We start from the raw sequence: 25858 nt of genomic DNA on the forward strand, positions 1-25858 counted from the left end.
TATTATAGATAAATGTTTATAATATTTAAGACGAAACTGATGAAACTTGTCAAGGTGGTGCATCAATTTGTCTGCTTTTGAGGACACTGTGGTAGATTAGGATTTTATGAATTTCCAGTTCTGTTCTAGCTGGACTTGTAATCTCTTTGCCAGGTCTTTGCGACACCTTTTTTCAAAATCTCATTTTCATTGTAAAAGATCCTTGCATGAAAGTTTCATAATATCATTTTAGTTATAGCTAGCATATGGATATTTTAACAGCATCATGGTTCCTGCCAAGACACATTTGTACATTTATGAAAATTTTATATTTACAGTTATTGCTATAAATAAATATTATATGCTTTGCATGACAGTTTAAATAAATAAAAATATTTAAATATCTTTGTTATATTTTATGGATATTTTAACAGCATCATGGTCAGAGTAGTAGACACTAATTACAGTATTCTCTGTGTCAAATTTTGTTGTTTTTAGGTAAATTTGGTCAAGTATGTTTCCTGATGAGACAAAAGTTGGACTTTGTACAAACTGTCATTAAAGATTTTAGCAGTCTAATGCTATCATCATTTAAGTAGTTGATGTTGAAGTCACCAAGAATGATGTCGATTGGATAAGTGCCAAAGATATTTCTTAGATGACTTACATACTGTATTATATTTGAGTTGTTCTTTCGGTAAAGAAAAAGTACTGTAAAATTGGGACACATAGTTCTAGATCTATTCATTACTATTACAAATTTCATTGCATTTACTTGTGGAAAGTATTCATGTTATTTAGTTTCTATTGATCTTCTAGTACACAGTGCCAAACTTAAAAATATATCAGTAGGATGATCTTGCCTGTAGAGAGTAAATGGTAGTAGATGAGATTTTATGTCAGTACCATTGCTATGAGGTACAAGTTGATGTGTTTCTGTCAGTGCAATTAGATCACTGTTCTTTATGTTTGCATCCCACTATGTTTTTGAGTGATCGTATGTTTAATAGACATATAGTGAGCATTCTTATATTTTTCACTAGTTCCCATGGTTTTTGAGATTTCTCGCAGTCTTTCATATTCTTAATGTACCCGAGGATCTGCTTTCACATGTTTGCTGTTAATTTTTCCTAGAATGTGAATACCGTTTAAAGAGGTCGCTCGGCTCAGTGCAACATATACCTGACCACAATTGAATGATCTCTGTTTGACCAACTCAAAACTAATTACGAGACTGTTCAGTGACAATCCCTGTACTATGTGAATGCCAACAGCGTAGGCCAATGTTAAAGGGAATTGCATTCTCTGTATTTCTGGAGAAGAAGGTTTATTTGGATGTATTTTAAATTTTGCTAGGATAGGTTCTATGGGTACAACTCTGTTTTGTCGCACAAAACTGCCAGTACTCTTTTGAATTAAATTGTTGCCAGCTTTGGTATCATCAAATTTTACATAGATAATGGAGGGTTTTTTGTTATTTTGATTTACTTCAATTTTAACAACAGTTCCTATTTGACCATTTATAAGTGTATCTGCAATATCAATGTTGTTGGTTAACATAACTCTAACAGATTCCTTTATACAGATATTAGCATCAACTCCACCCGTTTCAGACCTGGGTCTAGCTAAAATTCTGTTAATATCTTGCTGTGATACATTAGGAGGGTACTGATCTGTGGCTTTAAGGTTAAACAACTGTGCAGATGTGAAGAGCATCTGATGGGTAATTAACATCTGAAAGATCTATAGATCTAGATTGGATGCACTTGATATCTTCTTCAGTTTGAGTTGCTGTACGGAACCTATTCAGAAGTTCAGCAAATGGTTGGTCATCCTTCTGCCTCATGATATCAACAAGCCTTATCATTGTGAATAGGTGCCATGGGTGGCACAAGTTAAACACATCATTTTTGTAATTTGCAAAAACAGGTTTCCTGCGTATTGGTGGTAGTTGATACATGTCACCAATAGCAAGAATGCTAATGCCTGCAAACAGGTGAACATTTGAAGTGCCAACAATTTCTTTTAGTCTTTGGTGGATATGAAGCAAAGTATTGTTAGCAACCATAGAGATTTCATCTATCTTAATAGCAGCAACTCCAGTAGGTGCCATTGAAAGAACTGTAGGTAATTCAGGATTCATCGGAGGATGTCTAAACGTCTTTGTGACAGTGTGGTAGATTGTTTGGATCAAGTGACTTTTACCAGCACCTGCTCCACCAGTTATAAATAAATGTATTGGTTTAACTTCTTCAGGTTTTCGACTATTCATGTTTTTCATTTTACTTCTACACCAGGTGAGAATTATATCATAAGCATAGCGCTGTTTTGTGTTCAATGATCTAACACACTCCCGTAGCTTATCATCACTAATTTCTGTTGGCTGTATGTTATCATTCCAAGGTTTGAATGATTCTCAGTTTCTGATGATGAAAAAAGATGTGTAGGTAATTGTTCATTAAATGACTCGTTTGGCGCTGGATCATCTTGCTCTTCAGATTGTCAATCTGCGTTTTCCTGGTCATTCATAGAATCAGCTGGAGTGGATGATATTGCCCTGGTTATTTCGAAGAAAATCAAGTGCTTCTGTAACAGCATCAGCATCAGGCTCAAAATTCTCTCTGTTTCGTTCCACTACAGCTTGTACTTCACGCTCATAGAATTTAGAAGCATATGTTTGATCACTTCCTAAAAAACTTGTTTCATCTCTCCATGGGTAGTAAAGCATCAGGAGATGATGAAAATACAGTTCAGGTTCTTTTGCTTTGTTTGGCTTGTGATATTCTATAACAGCTTTTACTTTTCTACACCTCATAACTTCATGCATGTTCATTAATCTTATTTTGTCTGGAGGTGACGTATCAGGATCACAGTTGTGATGTAATTCAATGACATCATCAGTTAAAACCTCAGATTGAGCATCAGCTGTTTCTTGGCAGTCTTTTTTGTATTCTTTATAATAGTATGCAGCAAACTCTGCCAGACATTGCCTATATCTATCTACAGTAGGAATACCGGTACACTGTGGTCTTAAAGTGTATCAATCAATAATATTTGATTTAAAGATATCAGTACTTTCATTATCCAGTTCATCAAGTTCTTCTGGTGATTTTGCAATGCGTACCCTTTTTTCTGGTAGGTCAGTGCTTACAAAAACTGTTGCAGGGGACATTTTTCGTAACCATATTTCAGGCATGCATCTGTAAACACATTCTTGTGAACTGACTTCTCTGGTAGAGAGGAAAGCAGCACCAATTCTTTTTAAGCTATCCATGACACTCAAGTTTTCTTTCTTAGCTTCCTTTGCAGCATTCATAATTGCCTGTGAGCATTCAGTCTCATTCTTGGTGAAATATGAGCACACGTAAGTTATGCACTTGTAGTGGTTAAATACAGGTTGCAAGTCAACATTCGCTCTAAAACCCTTAATACCAGCAATAAAATAATTATTAATAAAACAGCTGGTTGTTGGCCTTTTAAGGTGCAGCTCATAGTCTGAGTCAGGTGAAATGGATAAAGGCCAATGATATTGCTCTTCAGTTATGTTTACAGATTTGAAAATATCAGCTTCTGTTAATGTAGGATCATAGTTTGCCTTACTGGGATTTAACACTTCATCTATTTTTTCTTTAACTAGTCCAAGGATTTCTTTTTGTCTGTCTATGGTACTTGTCTTTTCTTCTGGATTTAAATCATCAAAAAGAGGTTCAGGCGCAATAGTCTTGCTTGTAAAAAGTGCCCAAAATTAAACCTACATTTAATGTTTTTGTATTTTCTACACGTCTTTGAATGACTGTGCTTTTGGTAGGTTTTTACAAGCTCATGTAACTCAGGGTCTTGACTCCGATCAGGCTTGACTGCACATGTTCATCTATGAAGTGGATATAAGCTTCCTTGGTATCATGTGTTAGTTCAGGGCAATCTGATGTCCATATTAAGGCATTAAAGTGAGGACAGCTTCTCATCTGAAACTCAATGCAGAGTGCACGGTATACTATTTTACCAATTGGGTTTGCATTAGTCAGAAGAATTTCAGTGAAGAATGTTTCAACTCTATATTAAAAGTGCTTAGCAACAACAACAGGATTTACATTCAACATTGAGCATCTTTCCTGATTATAAGATAAAGCATCAATTTGTTCATTTGTTAGATTTTTGCCTTGTGTTCTTGCAATAATCAGAAAAAGTTCAGGCCACCTAAGGTCAGCACAGGATAATGTCATAAACCATGTTGGTATTCCAAGCTGTTTTACCGTAGCTACTACTTCATACATAAATTTTTGCCAATAAGGTGGTGTTCCTGGAATGTGTCTAAAAAATGAATAAGCCTGATCTTGACAAATAAGATAAATTTTGCATATTATTTGATCTTATTTGAGAAGCAGTAAGAGGCTGGCCATGCATTTTTTTCAGAGCAATATTGATGCTATCTGATACTTTCTTCTGTTCTATGATGAACTGAGCAAAGAAGAGATATTCAGGATTGGTAGCAAATCTACTACTGTGATTTAAAAGTCTTGCATTGAAGTACTTAACTGGCGACAACTTTATTTCTCGGTTGACAGAGTACCCATACTTTCCTTTTGGAAACAAAATAGGAAATGCTAGTTCTTCGCATTGCTTGTCTGCCACGAAGGAAACTGGATGTTTACTTTCACCAGGTGCAATAGCATAGACTTCATCCCCTTGAGATGATACATTATCATTTTGCTCAACAGTTACAGGATAATCTGGTATTACAGACTGCAAGCAAGTTTCACTTGTTGGTGCTCGATACTCGTTCAAAGGATCGTCATTTTCTTCATCTGCGGGTGTGCTGACACTCTCACCATTTTCATTGTTTGAAGAAGTGTCATCACTTATACCAGATTCAGTAGAGTGGTTGTCATTATTCAAAGTTGAATCGTCTAAATTAACATCATTTTGTTGCAATGTTTTAAGATGCCTATCTATTTTGTCAATGTCTATACATATATTTTCAAACAAGGGATTATTCATTTTGATCCACATCAGAGCATTTAATATTAGTTGAGGTCGCACAGCTTGAAAATAAACATGTCCTCTAAACTCCATTTTTCTCTTTAGTTTCAACATTATACCTGACCTTTCAGGAGGACGTGGCAATGTAGTACATGTTTGATCACATTCAACTGGTATATTGCATATTGCTCCTTTAATCCTCCTCTGTTGGCCTTTAGGCATTACCACTATCTTTTCAAAAACTATCCTCTGCTATTAATATTTGTTCAAGTTTTTCTAGTACTGACAGTTTTGGTGGTATTCTATCAACTTCCAGTTTATTACCTACAGTTTGACATGGTACTTGTCCTTTTGAATGGCATGGCATGTTCTACAAATGTATTGTTTGTCATCAAATGACTTGATCTCAGTGAAAAGACGGTGTACGCTGTATTTATTTTCTTTAAGTAACATAACTGTTTTTCTATATAGTATTCGATGACAAACTGAACATATATAATATGGCCCCTCTCTGATCTTATTCTGAAATACTGATATGTAGTGATCCAATTTATGCTGAACATCGTTTGCCTTTTTTCTAGAAATTTTTGCTGCATCACTTATGCCCTTTATTATTTTTTGCTTTTTTATTGGATTCATGCTGCAATATTCTTGTTTTGTTTTGTTTTTTTGTTTAAGTATTGTGCCCTAATGAGTGGTTCCATTGCATCATTGTTCCGTTTTTTTTTTGTTTATTTAAAAGTTTGAAATTCATTTAAAGTTCCATCACTATGGAATATTATTAAGTAGTATTTGATGCTTTTAGTCTTAGAATTGTGCTCAGTGGAATATGCAACTTGCGCAGTAATTTGAAAACCATATGATAAATCCAGTATTGCCTCTTGTGTTATCCAAAATAAAGTTCTGGAAGAGTTTGCTACTGCTGGGTGCACAACTAAATATGCCTTCTTTTTGTGCTGTAAAGACAATATCAATAGTTGCATCATATATTTGAAGTTTCTTTGGAAATTTGCGTAAACAGAGATTTTCATCAGGACATGAAAATTGTTCCTTGTAAAACTCATTTCCATGGTCAATAATTGATTCTAGAGTTTGTGAATTCCCGTAAGTGCATGCTTTAACCACTGAAAAACAAATGCTATAAAATGATAAAGCACAACAGTGTCGTATGAAAGACTCATTGTTTCTTGTTGAAATATGCGTCATTTCTCCACCATCATCAGCAAGTTCTGATTGAGAGATTTCCCTGTTCTCATCAACGAAGTGATTATCGTCCTTTTCTAGTCTTATGTGAACACCTATCAGCTCAAACAATGTATTTGAATTTTCATACAGGTTTTGCAAATAACATGTGACATCCTGTAGACTTTGTGCTTCTAGTAATACACGTGTTCCTTGAAAATGGGGCATACCAGATGCATCCCTAGCATGTGAATCAAATATTTTAAATTTACCACCTGGAGTTCATTACATAGAAACAATACTACATTCAATTGTTAAAAGAAATGATCGGTAGTTTTGCCTTACTAATGTTAGCAAAGCATCAACCAAAGGCATACATATGGGCGGCCGTCACCGCCAAAAATACCAAGTTTGTCAAAGGAATATAGCAATGTCAATTGGTTCATTGGCGTAGTGCAGAAGAGACTAAATGAGTTAGAAATGATGCAGCCTAAATACAAGTACTCGTGTTGCCTTTTGTCAAATGGTTCACTCAAAAAGTAAACGAACTAGGAAGATATTAAATCGTCTTGTCATTTCTGTTAAAACGGAAGAGACTAACTAAAACCGTTCTATGCAAATAAAGATCGGTTCATCTTCCAAACACGAACTGGTATAGTGTGTCACCAAACGGTCCGGTGTGATGTTAATAAATGGCTTATCTTAACTTGACGTGGTTCAGTCCATCGATGTTCAGTGTAATATGAATCGCTTAACGAAAGGTCAATTAATTTAGTGTAATTACAAATGCTTTATCGAGACAACAAATGACTCATATGGTATGTATATAAATCCACCTAACATGAAATGGTTTATGCAAAGGACAAATGGTTTACCTTGATGTGAAATGAATTAAAGAAAAAAAAACGCAAGTGGTTCAAACTATCGGCAAATGATTCAATGTATTCTGAAACGGTTTAACAAACGGACGATTGATTTGGCGTAATCAAAAATGGCCCAGCGAGACAACAAATGGTCTGAAAAGAAATGAAATGCTACAGTCCACTAAGAAACGAATCGCCCTAATATGAAATGGTTTTCCCTAATGCGGAATGAAGTAGAGAAAAGACAAATGGTTTGGGGCGACCACAAACGATTTACCCCTTTGCGTGACATAAAACACCTCGCCGAACCGCCAAAAATACCAATGTGAAATGGAACAGCCAAATGTCAAATGGAACAGCCAAGTCTAAAATGGAACAGTCCAAACGCAAGTGGGTCACGGTATCGGCAAATGATTCAATGTAATCTGACACGGTTTAACAAATTGACGTTTGATTTAGCGTAATCATAAGCGGCGCAGCGAAACAACAAATGGTCTGAAAGGAACTCAAATGCTAGAGTCCACTAAAGAAACAGATCGACCTAAATATGAAATGGTTTATGCAAAGGAAAAATGGTTTTCCCTGATGCGAAATGAATTAGAGAAAAAACAAATGGTTTGGGGCGACCAGAAACGATTTAACCCTTTGCGTGACATACAACACTTCGCCGGACCGCCAAAAATACCAATGTGAAATGGAACAGCCAAATGTCGAATGGAACAGCCAAGTCTGAAATGGCACAGTCCATGTGGGGTCTGACGTCAAGAACTACTTAAAATTTGGCGCGAAAGCAGCTTGTTTACAACCGGGATTTCACCTGCCCTTTGTACAGTTCGGTAAGTTTGCTTCTGCTGATTTTCTGTTAAAATTATTTACTGCCTTCATTACAGAGTTTCGTCGTCATGCCTAAGGAAGCATTGGTAAATTAATATTAACAGGAGCTCATGAGCTCCAGATATCAACTGTAGTTAGGATTGAAATGTTTACACACGCAATTGCAAATGCATCATCGTCTGCCATGATTCCTCATGTGGCAGGGTTTCCACAGTCTGACTTGTTTCGTTGAGCGGCCTTTTCGCTGTAGACACTGGGTTTTATCGGTTTACTGGAAAGTATTATGATCTTGGAACGAAATGGTTCGATCAATCGGTCGGTGTCACTGACTAAACTAAAGCTAAACATGATCATGATCTTGACTGTTTCGTCACACGTTTTATTCTCGATAGCTTCTGTCTACGATTATGTCACCTTCCAGCTGTATTCACTTATTTTAAACGCTACATAACGGTGTAGTTGTTTGAAACAAAAGTTTAAGATAAGATTTGATAGCGGATCCATCAGTTCACGGAATTTGGTATATCGGTAGTAAGATAAGAAACGCAAGGATTGAGAGGCCACACTGATTATCTTCCTGTGTGAAAACATGTATACAACCTCTTGCCCTTACAAGGAGATCTATTTTCCTTTTGGTGGTTGAAATATTTGAGATCGTTTTTGTTATCCTCGAACAAAAAAATCCCTCAAAAAAAAAAAAGAAAATAAAGAAGAAGAAGAAAGAAAAAAAAACCACAATATTCTCCCGCAAACAGTTCTCGCATGGAAGTTGAAAGATGTGAAAAAAGAAGTGAAATAAAAGTCAAAAAAGGTATTCTGTACACTGGAAATCGTAACAGAAGTTAACCTTGGCTTCGCTTTCTCAGTTAGGTGGTCAGTTGGAGTCTTAGATATGCTGTAATGTGACTACGTGATGCAGTTATGAGCTAGGCTGTCAGTCGTTATTTGACTTTGTGACTGCGTACTGCATTTCGAGTCAAAGATTGCTCACCATAGTCTCCAGTAGCGCAGTAGTTACAACATCCGACTAGATCAGTGAGGGTTGTGGGTTGAAATACCACATGGAACTCAGATATTTCCGATTTCCAGTGGGGATGTAATTGCATCATATAACCATATAATGGGCATTAACCAAGCCCTCTCCCTTGTGTCATATGACGCGAGGTGGAGTTTGGGGTGTGGATCATGTGCAAACATGCTCTTAAAAATCGGCATAAACTTGATTGCCTCTCCGACATTGACTTTTCTCGTTGACAGCTTTGACACTGCGTATATGGAAGGGAAGCAGCAACTTCTGACGGCTTTACATCAAATCATCGCTGACTTAGAAACAGTTGGTGGTGATACAATTCCCGATATGGGCTTGGTAGGGTTGAAACTGGAGACCCTCGGTGAGGCCGCCCTGCTGAACGGTGACATTTCTTTAGTAGCAATTGACTTGATTAATCAAGCGCGTCAATTATGTATAAGTTCTGGCGCCTATTCATCTTATCGTTCCTACGAAGCTCCTGTTTTACGACAAGAAGGTCGACGAGGAAGACCAAAATTTGATATTACAGAAGAGCAGCTGCTTTTCTTCAGAGGTATGTTAATATGGAACTCATCTCAATGTATAAATCCGCATTTAGTAAAGTAGCTTATAGGCAGGTACACTTAAAAATAAAAATAAAAAACCGAGAAATATTATACATTTTCCAGACTGGAAACCCAGTAATTAGACTTTTTGAGGGGAATATATACGCTAACTCCCAGATACAGTGAAGAGTCGCTTCACTTTATTTTAGAACCACATTTTAAACCAGCGGCCGATGTAGTGTTTTGGTAGGTTTGCAATTGCAAAAAGTCTAATTACTGGGTTGCCAGTCTGGAAAATGTATAATATTTCTCGGTTTTTTTTTTATTTTTAAGTGTACCTGCCTATAAGCTACTTTACTAAATGCGGATTTATACATTGAGATGAGTTCCATATTAACATACCTCTGAAGAAAAGCAGCTGCTCTTCTGTAATATCAAATTTTGGTCTTCCTCGTCGACCTTCTTGTCGTAAAACAGGAGCTTCGTAGGAACGATAAGATGAATAGGCGCCAGAACTTATACATAATTGACGCGCTTGATTAATCAAGTCAATTGCTACTAAAGAAATGTCACCATTCAGAAGGGCGGCCTCACCGAGGGTCTCCAGTTTCAACCCTACCAAGCCCATATCGGGAATTGTATCACCACCAACTGTTTCTAAGTCAGCGATGATTTGATGTAAAGCCGTCAGAAGTTGCTGCTTCCCTTCCATATACGCAGTGTCAAAGCTGTCAACGAGAAAAGTCAATGTCGGAGAGGCAATCAAGTTTATGCCGATTTTTAAGAGCATGTTTGCACATGATCCACACCCCAAACTCCACCTCGCGTCATATGACACAAGGGAGAGGGCTTGGTTAATGCCCATTATATGGTTATATGATGCAATTACATCCCCACCGGAAATCGGAAATATCTGAGTTCCATGTGGTATTTCAACCCACAACCCTCACTGATCTAGTCGGATGTTGTAACTACTGCGCTACTGGAGACTATGGTGAGCAATCTTTGACTCGAAATGCAGTACGCAGTCACAAAGTCAAATAACGACTGACAGCCTAGCTCATAACTGCATCACGTAGTCACATTACAGCATATCTAAGACTCCAACTGACCACCTAACTGAGAAAGCGAAGCCAAGGTTAACTTCTGTTACGATTTCCAGTGTACAGAATACCTTTTTTGACTTTTATTTCACTTCTTTTTTCACATCTTTCAACTTCCATGCGAGAACTGTTTGCGGGAGAATATTGTGGTTTTTTTTTCTTTCTTCTTCTTCTTTATTTCCTTTTTTTTTTTTGAGGGAAATTTTTGTTCGAGGATAACAAAAACGATCTCAAATATTTCAACCACCAAAAGGAAAATAGATCTCCTTGTAAGGGCAAGAGGTTGTATACATGTTTTCACACAGGAAGATAATCAGTGTGGCCTCTCAATCCTTGCGTTTCTTATCTTACTACCGATATACCAAATTCCGTGAACTGATGGATCCGCTATCAAATCTTATCTTAAACTTTTGTTTCAAACAACTACACCGTTATGTAGCGTTTAAAATAAGTGAATACAGCTGGAAGGTGACATAATCGTAGACAGAAGCTATCGAGAATAAAACGTGTGACGAAACAGTCAAGATCATGATCATGTTTAGCTTTAGTTTAGTCAGTGACACCGACCGATTGATCGAACCATTTCGTTCCAAGCTCATAATACTTTCCAGTAAACCGATAAAATCCAGTGTCTACAGCGAAAAGGCCGCTCAACGAAACAAGTCAGACTGTGGAAACCCTGCCACATGAGGAATCATGGCAGACGATGATGCATTTGCAATTGCGTGTGTAAACATTTCAATCCTAACTACAGTTGATATCTGGAGCTCATGAGCTCCTGTTAATATTAATTTACCAATGCTTCCTTAGGCATGACGATGAAACTCTGTAATGAAGGCAGTAAATAATTTTAACAGAAAATCAGCAGAAGCAAACTTACCGAACTGTACAAAGGGCAGGTGAAATCCCGGTTGTAAACAAGCTGCTTTCGCGCCAAATTTTAAGTAGTTCTTGACGTCAGACCCCACATGGACTGTGCCATTTCAGACTTGGCTGTTCCATTCGACATTTGGCTGTTCCATTTCACATTGGTATTTTTGGCGGTCCGGCGAAGTGTTGTATGTCACGCAAAGGGTTAAATCGTTTCTGGTCGCCCCAAACCATTTGTTTTTTCTCTAATTCATTTCGCATCAGGGAAAACCATTTTTCCTTTGCATAAACCATTTCATATTTAGGTCGATCTGTTTCTTTAGTGGACTCTAGCATTTGAGTTCCTTTCAGACCATTTGTTGTTTCGCTGCGCCGCTTATGATTACGCTAAATCAAACGTCAATTTGTTAAACCGTGTCAGATTACATTGAATCATTTGCCGATACCGTGACCCACTTGCGTTTGGACTGTTCCATTTTAGACTTGGCTGTTCCATTTGACATTTGGCTGTTCCATTTCACATTGGTATTTTTGGCGGTTCGGCGAGGTGTTTTATGTCACGCAAAGGGGTAAATCGTTTGTGGTCGCCCCAAACCATTTGTCTTTTCTCTACTTCATTCCGCATTAGGGAAAACCATTTCATATTAGGGCGATTCGTTTCTTAGTGGACTGTAGCATTTCATTTCTTTTCAGACCATTTGTTGTCTCGCTGGGCCATTTTTGATTACGCTAAATCAATCGTCCGTTTGTTAAACCGTTTCAGATTACATTGAATCATTTGCCGATACTTTGAACCACTTGTGTTTTTTTTTTCTTTAATTCATTTCACATCAAGGTAAACCATTTGTCCTTTGCATAAACCATTTCATGTTAGGTGGATTTATATACATACCATATGAGTCATTTGTTGTCTCGATAAAGCATTTGTAATTACACTAAATCAATTGACCTTTCGTTAAAGCGATTCATATTACACTGAACATCGATGGACTGAACCACGTCAAGTTAAGATAAGCCATTTATTAACATCACACCGGACCGTTTGGTGACACACTATACCAGTTCGTGTTTGGAAGATGAACCGATCTTTATTTGCATAGAACGGTTTTAGTTAGTCTCTTCCGTTTTAACAGAAATGACAAGACGATTTAATATCTTCCTAGTTCGTTTACTTTTTGACTGAACCATTTGACAAAAGGCAACACGAGTACTTGTATTTAGGCTGCATCATTTCTAACTCATTTAGTCTCTTCTGCACTACGCCAATGAACCAATTGACATTGCTATATTCCTTTGACAAACTTGGTATTTTTGGCGGTGACGGCCGCCCATACATACAGAAACTCAAATCATGTATAATGGATCTACCATTTATAGTACCACTATAGCTTGAACTGTATTGAAGCTGGTAATCTCTATTAAACACATTGAGCACTTCTGGTAACTCAGTTAACAACAGAAAAGTTTGTCTGGACAGTCTAGATAACCCAGAATACAATTCATTACCAATGTTCACGACGTTAATCAAGTCCACTGATGAGATAATATTATTCCTGTAATTATAGATAAGTGAAGTAAGAAACATTGCTACACACTGAGTGCCTGCATTCTGGCCGAACAATTCCACATTGCCTTGACTATAAGGCACTTGAATAGTTTTGGTATGATCAATGGGCCCAGGGTTTTTCTCTATATCATTAGACAGCTTTAACTCTGTATGATTCATCCTATGGTTAACGTTCTTATAAACAGATCTTACTGAAGTATAGTTACACCTACGTTTCACTCTTCCACGGCGAGTTTTAGGTTTTTTCCTTCGATGTGCTTTCCACCACGTCCTTTGTGTACTCCTCTTCTTAGCATGCACAGCAGACCTTAGTCTTACATACAAATAGTCTAACTTACGATTAAGTACACTCAATTTGGTAAATAAATGCATGGCAGAGAATTTCGGTACGTTCTTTTCAATATATTTTCGAACTAATTTCCTGTAAGATCTGCTCTTATGCAAGGCTCGTGATAGCTGTTTCACTGGAATTCTTCTTGGTTCTCGGTCCCTTTGTTGACGCCCTCCTACACATTTACAATAAACAGACTTAGCATAACGAGATCGAAGTTGCAAGTCATTTACTGATTCTTTCTTATCAATATCCACAACAACAGATTGCTGTACGGCATTCTCAAATATGTTCACCTGTAAGGCTCGGATTAGCTGTTTTGCTGAAATTCTGCTTGGTTCTCCATCCTTTTGAACAACATGGCGACGCCCTTTTAAACATTAACAATAAACAAACTTAGCATAACGAGATCGAAGTTGCAAGTCATTTATTGATTCTTCATTATCAACATCGACAACAACAGATAGCTGTGCGCCTTTCTCAAATAGCTCACAGTCATTGAATGCATTCAAAATAGGTTCATCCAAACATAAAACGCTGCACCAAGCATGGTACAAAATGCTGACAACGTTAGTAAGGGTGATTTTAAACGATACAAATAGTTGAATATGAAAAAGCATTACAGCTCGAAATACACATAAATTCAGTAATAGCAGAAAACAAACAGCCATAATAATACAAATGGATAGAACATTCACCTTCTTTTTCAGAATTTTAACTACATGTAAATGCATCCGGCTCAGCACACTATCTTTCTGCGACTCGATGGCATGAGTACTGACTTTGTGCTCACCAATTTTTTTCTCCTGGAGGCTTTCACAGTTCTGTGCTTTTCTTTGGTATTTGGTTTCAAAGCAGTTCATATCAGTGTAGTTCGTATCTTGATTCTCATATATTTGCTCATTTAGTGCACATTTGTTCTCAATATAGCTTTCTTTCGGTTCGCGGACCGACCCGGGCCAAAACATTCGCTCAATGACATCTTTTAGTGTGAGTCTACCATGAACAGCGTGTGCATAAGTGAGTGATTTGAGCGTTCCCAGCAAGAAGCTCAATACAACAAAAAGCCACATGGTGACAAAACACGCACTGTCTACCAACTCTGGTCTAAGGCAACTAACTTCACCACAATTTGATGGCGCTGGAATGACAATGAAATGGTTCTTCTCAATCATGTGATTCTGCCTGTCGACATCCCTGTCAACAAGGCATTATGCTGAGGATCGAAATCCCCCAATCATGGTCAGCTATTTCATTTCGCATGTCAAGTGGTTGCTGACACCGCAAATGTTCTCCATTCCGCAAACATAGCTGGTCACGTTCTCGAGATGATACACAGAAGGCGTAACCACAGATTCAGAAGGAACAGAAATGGATTGTTTTAACTCCGTACTGCCGCAAAGCAAAGCTAAGAGCTCATAAACATTACCGAAAAATGATTTCACCACGGGCAAAAAACATCCTCGCATGTCGCATACTCGTAACGGTTTTTCTAATTTCTTTCTTTATAAGGCAGTCATTGAAAGGGCCCGGACGCACTGGGCAAATTTGTTTATTTTGCGAAAAAAACTGTCACCAGTTCCCTGAGACAAGTGCGCCCGGTGATTATTTTGTCAAGGCTTACCAATCTTTTGAGACGCCGTCGTCTTGCCTGGGAGCAGGATAAATTTTTGTCAGATTTGTCGATTTACATGCCATGATTATGATGATTTGAAGGAAAATGTCAGTCAAGAAAATTTAATCTCTATTTTTAGTCGGAGTATTTGGTGTTTATTTCGGTGTGATTGACACTTGTAGGTAACAAATATTTTGCTGTGTCTCAGACTCTCAGTGCTTCCACGCTTGGCAAATTGAAAATTTGAGCCAAATTTTGTCGACATTTTTGGAACGGTCAAGCCGAAACGCAGACTGTAGACTGTGCAGACCAGGGGTAAAATATGGCATTACCCTCACTATTATTGAGAGCTAACCGTAAACGGGCTAACCTGAATGTTTAGGCCTAATTAGGCTAACCGAATGTTATTTAGGCTTAATTCAGGCTAACCGAATTATTTCATTTTACAGACGTTCTGCACAGTCTGCAGTCTGCCTTTTTCAGTGTCCCTTTTTGGAAGGGCCAAACAAATTTTGTCTGTCCAGAGCGTCCGAAACCAAACCCCAAAAGCGGCAAAGAACAGAGGTAGCTACCCCTCTGTTCACTAAAAAAGATTAACTTATTAAGACGTGATTAACGTGAATTTTTAGACGTGATTAAGATTAACTTTTAAGACATGTAAACAAATGTTACACATATGCAAATTAGTTAACCTTGGATAATACGCAACGGATATTCAGAACGGGCAGAAAAATCTCACAGAAACCTTTTCCAGCCAAAAGTAATTTTATTGAAACAAACAACATATTTGCTATTAGAGGGAAGAAAAGAAATTTCCCACCAGGGTTCAGCATCAAACCCTTTACTGAAAAACCCTTTCCTTAAATTATCATGCGAAATATAGGCAACAAGCTTTCTTTCAAATAATTTTTGACTAACAATAATTAATGAAATTTGATTTCAGTGTTGTACAAAACACCACACTTGGTACAATATTAGAACTACAGCTCACTTTGATTACTGCTCGACGGGCGAAAGATTGTTGTCGAAGTCCATTACTTGTCCGGTTCCTGAGAAATGTATCTATTTTGACTTCAGGGTGAACTATTTACACAATCGCGAGCGGCCATTTAATTGAAAATCTAAACATCTATGAGATACAAAAAACAGACTTGCGAATTATCGCAAATCACAATGCTGACAAGCACAACAGTAGAAGAAATGGTCAAATAATTATGAAGTTTGTTACTATCTTAATGTTTTTGCGTTAGAGCAAAGGGGATATATTGTCACGCAAATTATGTAATTTCATGACACTCATAATTCGCAAATAGCGTGAGTTTCATGTAAACAATCTTCGCACTAGCAAGTCGTAGCAATAAATTGGATTAACCAGGTAGTTAAAGAAATATTCTTGGCTTCCCAAATAAATTTCATCTTACATTACAATGACAAAATGCTTAACACAGGAATTTTTAGTTATTGTTTAAAATCTTTCTCAGTTTGTTAGCCACATACCTTTCAAATTTCAGAGAAATCGACTGGTCCGCGAATATTTTACAATTTTTTTGCAGTGGGATGTCAAAAGGCCAAGTGGATGTTATGCATAATCGGGCGATCAAGTTGCGTGTGTGGCCCATTACAAATATTTTTTCACAAAATGTTTCCGAACTGTTAGTATCACCACGGAAGACAAGAACATCATTCTAAAAGCTTATTCTTTCCAAAACGTAGCTTCTGGACGTAATTTTGAGAGTGGAAATCAAGGTTACGCGGCAGACAGCAAATACAAACTCACAATTTAATTAAGTTAACAGACCAGAAACACGCTAACCTCATTTTGACACAAAAATGCTTTACTATTGCCGTAAAAACTATCCAGTTAAGCTCGCATATCAAAAAATTAAACCTGATGAATTCGTGAAGAACACCTTTTCCGGCGAACAATTTTTTGAAACAAACAACATATTCGCTATTAGAGGCAAAAACCCGTTCTATTTCATTACGTGCGTGAAGAGAAGAAACTCAGTCGTGTCAAATATGCACAATATTGCAACAAACCAAATCTCAGGATCAAACCGTTTCCATGAAGAACCTTTTCCTTGAATAATGAAACACAAAATAGACAACAAGCTTTCTTGCAAATAATTCCTGGCTGTCACATTTCCAATAATTTTTTTACCTGAAGACTGTGCAGAGTTGATCACAGATCCACGTAAGGTGTTCGATTCGTTCTCTGTCTTTGTTGAACCCGTAAGTTACCAGAGAATTTTTCATTTGGTTTCAGTGTTCTACATAACAGCACACTTGGTAAAATATTAGAAAAACAGCTCACTTTGATTTTGGCTCGACGGGCGATAGATTGTTGTCGAAGTCCATTACTCGTCGCTTTTAAGATTCCAGGTGTTTGTTTTTCACCACCTGCCTAGTTTATCCAACTGACTTTCCATTATTGAGCTCCATAAGGGTATATTTTCTTTAAGGATCCACTAAAAATGCCATTCGCGTTACATGACTTTTGACGCCATTGCAGGTTAAGTTAATGATTCTACTAAGTCCACGAGAGAAATCTACGCATTTCCACTACCCTCTCGATCCTAAGAAAATAGGCGCAGAAGGCTCTCTGCACAAAGACACCACTTACCAAAGGATGTGGAGTTGTGAGGCCTATGTATTCTGCATCCCACAGAGGACATGAAAATGTGTAGACCACACTGTGTTGATTGATCAGAGAGGGCTTTTGTTCTTTTACGCCAAGTGCATCACCCAGTTTACGACTAGTATAGATGGGCTGTAGAGGTGTTCCGATTCTGTTGCTAAGGTTGTTAAACAACCTTAGCAACAGAATCGGAACCCCTCTACAGCCCATCTATACTAGTTAAACAAGCTGTGCGATGCAGAATACATAGGCCTCACAACTCCACATCTTTTTCAGAGAATCGAAGAACACTGTCGCAGTTCTTCATCCATTTGCCGACATCTTAAACAAGATCAAGATACCATCCATAGATCTCTTGACTTAGCCAAGAATTTTGCAGTTCTGAGGAAAAGCCAAGGAGAGATCGACTGGCTGGTATACGAGATGCTGCGGATTAAAAAGTACAGACCAAGCCTTAACATTCAATCAGACTCAATACGTGCTAAAGTTTTTACTTGACTTTGGATTTTCCTTTGTGTGAGGTCACTGGATGATTCACTGGCTTAGAACAATAGACTATTGTTTTTGGTTTAGTTTTTTGACAACTTACCTATGTAAATTTTCTTCAAAAAAATTCTTTTCTTCATTTTCTTGATAATGATGACAGGATGTCATCGAAACGTCGAAATCTCTCCGCGTTAGTTTTTCTCATAAATTTCATAACAAAAGTCAATCTTATACGTTTTTTATTAATGACAATTAAATTTGATTATGGATATCTTTAATTATAAAACCTCTGACAACTTCATGCATATTCCTGAAATTGTACTTAAATAATTGGTTTATTTAAATATGAAATGAATGTAATTAAACACATCTACTTGTATTTGCTGTTTGAAATCAGGCAGTGGTAATGTGTGACTTTTTAGAACTTACAATACAATACAATACAATACATACTTAATTTAATTGACCACTCCCCAGAGGGGCTTTTCAGGGCCAATGAAAAACAATTAACGAAACGATAGAACAACAACAACTGTTAAGAATCCCAACTGGCCGGAGGCAAACCAGTTGGCTATTTACAAGTGCAGCCGGGAAGTTGAACCAGGGACAACCAGGATCAAATTCAACGAGTGGTCAGAGCGGGTCTTGAACCCGGGATCTCCGGATCTCAAGGCAAGCGCCCTAACCACTGGGCCACACTGCCTCCTATAATTCATGGTCCTCAAATTAATTAATTCTATTAATGAATTAATTCTAATGAATTAATTCTATTAATTCATGGTCCTCAAAATTGTTTTATGTAAATAATTACTGCATACGGCCTCTCATACTCATGATAGCATTAATTTTGATAGAAAATTTGACGCTAAACTCAGGGGCACCCAAGGTCAATTTTCGGATAATATCTGTTCGGAAGACGATTTGAGATCTAGAATTTTCGGAACATTTGTTGTAAGATTTCTTGCTTGCCTGCCTATCCTAGGATTTTTGAACCTCAGAAAATTAGCATAATTGCCCATTTTTAACCTATTTTTATCCTAAAAAGGTCACCTAGAATTTTCGAGAGCCTTTTTTCTCACGGAAAGTTTCGAAAAGGTAAGTTTTGATCCCTATAATTTTCGGATCTCTAGACTTTCAGCTAGGAAATCCGAACAGATGAAAAATTTTTAGGGGATAAAGATATGCCTATATCTACCGTTAAATACTAAAATAGTACGTTTAACAATGCTATGTTTAACTGGTTTTGAACTATATTCTCGTTGGGTGCCCCTGTAAATTAGGGATGCTGAGGTGCATTTTATTTACCATGATTATGGACAGTTGCCATGGATTTTCAAATTCAAGTTCAAATTTGCAGATGCAGATTAGTAAATGGTTAGAACTGGAATGAAAACAACACCACACTTAAATACTCCATTGGTAGTACAATGTCTAAGTGGCTACCCACATGTACGCATTGCGTACCTATTAAAAAGAAAGCGAAAAATACGAAGAAACATCCAGCAAGCTTAGGAAAAAAGCTGTACGGCTTACTACTGAAGCCTCACTAAGAAACGAACATCTACAATGTTCATACAGAAATGAAAACAACTTTGATTCTGCAATACGTTTCAATAGACCATCTGTCATCTTTATTTGCAAGTGGATGTTACAGTGCGAATTTGAACTTAGAGTCTTATGTGCATAAAGTGAAGTTCAAAGTATTGTTAAACATTACAGTGAGGCTGAGTGCAAACAAAAGAATAATGCCTGCGTGAGAGGCATAATTTGGATGGCCGGATTATGCATCTCTAAAATAAAAACAGCCAAATTAGTCCTGACAAGCAGCCTTTCCCAATGGAAACGTGTTAGCAAAAAACAATGGGGGGAGACAGGTGATTGAATTTCCAGGTCTGATATTGGATTGATTTAAGTCTCTTGAATAAGTCTTATTTCAAGTAGTCTTTCTGCTGGAAATCTTATCTCAAGATTTCAAAATTATGTCAGAATGGGACATAAACTAATGAAATAGATAAAAAATTATGAGTTTGACGCCAATCACAGAAAATGGAATATTACACTCATAATGATGTCACATCCTGTCCTTTTGGTGTCAGCTACATACCGGCAGCAGATTTCCTGCCAGAAAAGCATATCTTAAAACCTTTAACCTTTCATAAGAAAATGAAATGGGATGCAATCATTATTCTATAGGCTGTTTTTTCCTCATAATATAATCTAATTTATATTTTAATGTTGCTCGATTATTATTGTATAAAACACTTTTAGTCCGTTAAATACCCAACTACTTTATTACATTACAGGCTCTATTCCTATTTTTCTCTGTAAGGACAGTCTCCGTAACCCGAAATCATTCCTTTGAAAAACTCTGATCATGAAAGGCAATTTCTGCCACTTAAGCATTAAGCATGGTGTAGTCAGGGCATGGACCTTTGTTTTCGTTCATTTATGTTCTAGGTGCAGCCCGGATTTCGGAAGAAATCTTCCCGGTTATCAAGAATGGTGGATAGAAAGTTGGATGCTTTAGTGCAGCATATGCAAGAGCTTAGCGTTGCAAGAAAGGAGGGAAACAGACTACAGGAGGGTATGGCTTGTTTCAGTTTGGGCAACTACTATCAAGATATAGTAGACTTTAAACAGGCCATAAGAAAATACTCAGAAGCATTAGCCATTTTTGAGGAAATAGGTTTCAGCGCCGGAAAAGGAAGAGCCTGTAGCAATCTCGGCAATTCTTATCACAGCCTTGGCAATTTTAAGCAAGCCATAGCGTACCACAGTCAAGATCTAAGTATTTCAAAAGAAGTACAGGACAGGGCTGCAGAAGGAAGAGCCTATCGCAATCTTGGCAATGCTTCACATAGCCTTGGCAATTTTGAGCAAGCCATAGCGTACTACAGTCAAGATCTTAGTATTGCAAAAGAAGTAGAGAACAGGGTCGGAGAAGGAAGAGCCTATGGTAATCTCGGCAATGCTTATCACAGTCTTGGCAAGTTTAAGGAAGCCATAGAGTACCACAATCAACATCTTGATATTGCAAAAGAAGTAGGGGACAGGGCTGGAGAAGGAAGTGCCTATTGCAATCTCGGCAACGCTTTTGGCAGCCTTGGCAATTGTGAGCAAGCAATAGAATACCACAATCAACATCTTAGTATTGCGAAAGAAGTAGGGGACAGGGCTGGACAAGGAAGAGCCTATGGCAACCTCGGGAACGCTTATGACAGCATTGGCAATTTTAACCAAGCCATAGAGTGCCACAGTCAACATCTTAGTATTGCAAAAGAGGTACAGGACAGGGCTGGAGAAGGAACAGCCAATGGTAATCTCGGGAACACTTATCGCAGACTTGGCAATTTTAACAAAGCGATAAATTGCCACAACCAAGATCTTATTATTGCAAAAGAATTAAGGGACAGGGCCAGAGAAGGAATGGCCCATGGAAATCTCGGCATTGCTTATCATAGCCTTGGTAAGTTTAGGCAAGCCGTAAAGTACCACAATCAACAGGTTAGTATTGCGAGAGAACTAGGGGACAGGGTCACAGAAGGAAAAGCCTATTGCAATCTCGGCAACGCTTATGAAAGTCTTGAATGTTTTCACCAAGCCTTATTGTACCACAATGACCATCTTAGTATTGCAAAAGAAGTAGGGGACAGGACCGGAGAAGGAAGTGCCAATGGCAAGCTAGGCAACGTGTATCACAGACTTGGTAAGTTTGACCAAGCCAGAGAGTACCACAGTCAACATCTTAGTATTGCAAAAGAAGTAAGGGACAGGGCCGGAGAAGGAAGTGCTAATGGCAAGTTAGGCAACGCGTATTATAGACTTGGCAAGTTTGAGGAAGCCATAGAGTGCCACAATCAACATCTTAGTATTGCTAAAGAAATAGGAGACAGGGCTGGAGAAGGAACAGCCTATGGCAATCTTGGCAACGCATATCACAGACTTCGTAAGTTTGAGCAAGCCATAGAGTACCACAACCAACTTCTTAGTATTGTGAAAGAAGTAGGGGACAGGGTGAGAGAAGGAAGAACCTATGGCGTTCTCGGCAACGCTTATTACAGTCTTGGCAAGTTTAAACAAGCTATAGAGTGCCACAATCAAGATCTTATTATTGCAAAAGAAGTAGCAGACAGGGCCGAAGAAGGAAGAGCCTATGGCAATCTCGGCAACGCTTATCACAGTCTTGGACATTTTGACCGAGCCATAGAGTACCACAGTCAACATCTTAGTGTTGTTAAAGAAGTAGGGGACAGGGCAGGAGAAGGAAGAGCCTATGGCAATCTTGGCAACGCATATGATCATCTTGGCAATTTGAAGCAAGCCTTAGAGTACCACTATCAAGATCTTAGTATTGCACAAGAAGTAGAGGACAAGGCCGGAGAAGGAAGAGCCCATTGCAATCTCGGCAAGGCTTATCACAGTCTTGGCAAGTTTAAGGAAGCCATAGAGTGCCACAACCGAGCTCTTAGTATTACGAAAGAAGCAAGGGACAGGCCTGAAGAAGGAAGAGCCCATGGTAACCTCGGCAATGCTTATCATAGTCTTGGCAAGTTTAAACAAGCTATAGAGTGCCACAATCAAGATCTTAGTATTGCAAAAGAAGTAGGGGACAGGGCCGGAGAAGGAAGAGCCTATTGCAATCTGGGTAACGCTTACCACAGACTTGGCAACTGTAAGCAAGCCATAGAGTACCACGAGCAACATCTTAGTATTGTGAAAGAACTAGGGGAAAGGGCCGAAGAAGGAAGAGCTTATGCCAATCTTGGCAATGCTTATTGCAATCTTGGTAATTTTAGGGAAGCCATAGAGTTCCACGAGCAGCATCTTAGTATTGCGAGAGATCTAAGGGACAGGGCCGGAGAAGGAAGAGCCTATGCCAATCTTGGCAACGCTTATGATAGGCTTGGAGATTTTAAGCAAGCTATAGAGTACCACAATCGGTGTCTTAGTATTGCGAAAGGAGTAGGGGACAGGGCTGGAGAAGGAAGAGCCTATGGCAATCTCGGCAATAACTATCTCATGCTTGATGATGTTGAGCAAGCCATAGAGTACTACAATCAAGATCTCACTATTGTGAAAGAAGTAGGGCAGAGGGCCGAAGAAGGAAAAGCCTATGGCAATCTCGGCAACGCTTATCACAGTCTTGGCATTTTTAAGCAAGCCATAGAGTACCACAATCAGCGTCTTAGTATTGCGAAGGAAGTATGCGACAGGGCCGGAGAAGGTAAGGCCTATGGCAATCTCGGCAATGCTTATCACAGTCTTGGCATGTTTAAGCAAGCCATACAGTACCACGGTCAACGTCTTCATATTGCGAAGGAAGTATGTGACAGGGCTGGAGAAGGAAATGCCTTTGGCAATCTCGGCAATGCTTATGCCAGTCTTGGCATATTTAAGCGAGCCATAGAGTACCATAATCGACATCTTAGTATTGCTAAAGAAGTAGGGGACAGGGCCGGAGAAGGAAAAGCCTATTGCAATCTTGGCAACGACTATCTCGGTCTTGGCAATTGTAAGCAAGCCATAGAGTACCATGAGCTACATCTTGGAATTGCAAAAGAATTAGGGGACAGGGCCGGAGAAGGAAGTGCCAGTGGCAATCTCGGCAACGCTTATTACAATATGGGCATACTTCAAGAAGCACTTTGCTTTAGCGAACAACAGCTTGGAATTTCCATGGAAACAGAAGACCCCATAGGGCAGGGAATCGCGTGTTATCAGATTGGTCGTGTCTATGAATGTTCAGACTCCTTGGGCAAAGCTCTCATATACTATCGTCAAAGCATAAATCATTTTGATGAAACAAGGCATCTTCAGTCAGAGGATGCATTTAAAATAAGCTTTCGCGAACAAAGTCAGTTTGCGTACACTGCTCTGTGGACAGCACTCTTGAAAAATGGAGAGGTTAAGGAGGCTTTGTATGCTGCTGAGCAAGGACGAGCCCAGGCTTTAGCAGACATTTTGAAGATGCACTGTGGCATTGACGAGAAACCTTCGGCAGTTACGATAAAGGAAACAATATCTTTTGCAATGAAAGATCTGCCTTCACAAACTGTTTTCACAGCACTTAAAGGGAACTCGATCAGCATCTGGTTGCTAAGAGAAGATATCGGGATAAATTTTAGACAAAAGGAATTGAAAAATGGAACTGTTCGCTCACTGATAAAAAGTTTTCTTAGAGAGATCAGTGCAGGGACCGTTCTACGACGTCCGAATCATTCACTTGATATGAGAGCTGTTGAAGGAATCATTCAGTCTTTGGACTTCTCTCTGAACCCTTTGCAGCTGTTATATGATGTCTTAATCAGTCCTATCGCAGACTTGCTCCAGGGTGATGACTTAGTCATTGTTCCTGATGGACCATTATGGTTGGCTCCTCTTGCTGCATTGAGTGACTCTGTCAGAATCCGTGTTATTCCATCGCTGACCACTTTAAAACTGATTGCTAGTGCACCTGACGACTTCCAAATGAAGAACGAAGTGCTGCTTGTGGGCGATCCATGCATGAAGGAAGTCACTTGGGGCCTTGGTGAACCCTGGTATTCACAGCTGCCGTGTGCAAAAAAAGAGGTGGATATAATTGGAGAACTTCTGCAGACCGTGCCTCTTACAGGAAAAGATGCAACCAAAGATGAGGTGCTGAAAAGAATGACGTCAGCTGCTTTAATCCACATTGCTGCACATGGAGATGACGATGTTGGAGAAATTGCTTTGGCCCCAAATCCCGCACGCACATCCCATTTTCCTGAGGAGGAAGATTTCATGTTAACGTTGAAGAATGTTCATGCACTTCGTCTTCATGCAAGACTGGTTGTGCTAAGTTGCTGTCATTCTGGCCAGGGATATGAAAAACCCGAGGGTCTTGTGGGAATAGCCAGGGCTTTCCTGTGTGCTGGTGCCCGGTCTGTTCTGGCGTCACTCTGGGCAATCGATGACGAAGCAACTTTAATGTTCATGAAGAGTTTCTATCAACACTTGGCAGATGGAAAAAGTGCAAGTACAGCTCTTCACCATGCTATGAAATCTCTTCGGGAGACAAAGAATTATTCCGCCGCAAAATACTGGGCGCCATTTGTGCTAATTGGCGATGATGTCACCTTTGAATTTGGGTAACACCAACACGAAAAGAATGGTAAGTGCTACTTAAATATAACTTTAATGACTGAATCGCTATACTTTGTACATGTTTTTAATCAGCAAGGTTTTGGAAGGAGCAGGTACGTTCTTCACAGAGAAATGGTTGTAAAATCGGTTTCCTGTGTAGTTATTTTTGCTCAAACTGCTTTGGCCAGTACCTGAAATAAATTTTGTCTGCATTCAACTTTAACCTTACTGCAGACAGCTACAGCCTCGGACAAAATTGTTGAAACATTTTGCAATACCTTGCCCTTCCACAATGTTGTTTTGGCAAATGGCCTCAGAAACTCGCGTGCAGACAACATTGTAAGGGGAGAGTAAGCCGCCAATGCTTCAGATCTGTATATTCGTGTACTGTGCTAAGTAATTTTGTCAGAGACCGTAGCTGTTTGATCCATGTTATGATGGACTGACAGTGAAACTGATTGCTTATTGCCAGTTACATACACCACTCAATAGGAATTGTTGCTATTAACTAAACACAAACAGATTCATGAATTAAGATAATTTTATTATTATTTACTTGCAAATCAGAATTAAATTCCTTATTGCCCTTAAACCTTTTATTTGTTTCCTTTTTTTTTTTTAGAAACAATGTCCAAAACGTGAGAAAACCACTTGGACTCTGATACGTCAATATGTAATCCTCCTTTCTTTGTTTATGTGAGTTATTGAAAACAATTCAATCATTGATACCT

The 25858-nt window shown here is 38.6% G+C and overlaps 1 protein-coding gene across 1 annotated transcript in view; it reads left to right on the plus strand.

The window, feature by feature from the left end:
- The first annotated feature begins 21343 nt into the window (after positions 1-21343).
- The window catches only part of LOC138041653 (tetratricopeptide repeat protein 28-like), a 4651-nt gene continuing 136 nt past the window's right edge, over positions 21344-25858 (plus strand). Inside the window, exons 1-2 of the mRNA XM_068887413.1 lie at positions 21344-25155; positions 25750-25858. The exon at positions 25750-25858 is cut by the window's right edge and continues 136 nt beyond it. Coding sequence (XP_068743514.1) covers positions 21450-25136 — 3687 coding nt within the window. The 5' untranslated portion in view covers positions 21344-21449 and the 3' untranslated portion in view covers positions 25137-25155; positions 25750-25858. The remainder of the gene's footprint in view (positions 25156-25749) is intronic.

Source organism: Montipora capricornis, chromosome 3 (assembly GCF_036669925.1).
Source record: "Montipora capricornis isolate CH-2021 chromosome 3, ASM3666992v2, whole genome shotgun sequence".
NCBI lineage: Eukaryota > Metazoa > Cnidaria > Anthozoa > Scleractinia > Acroporidae > Montipora > Montipora capricornis.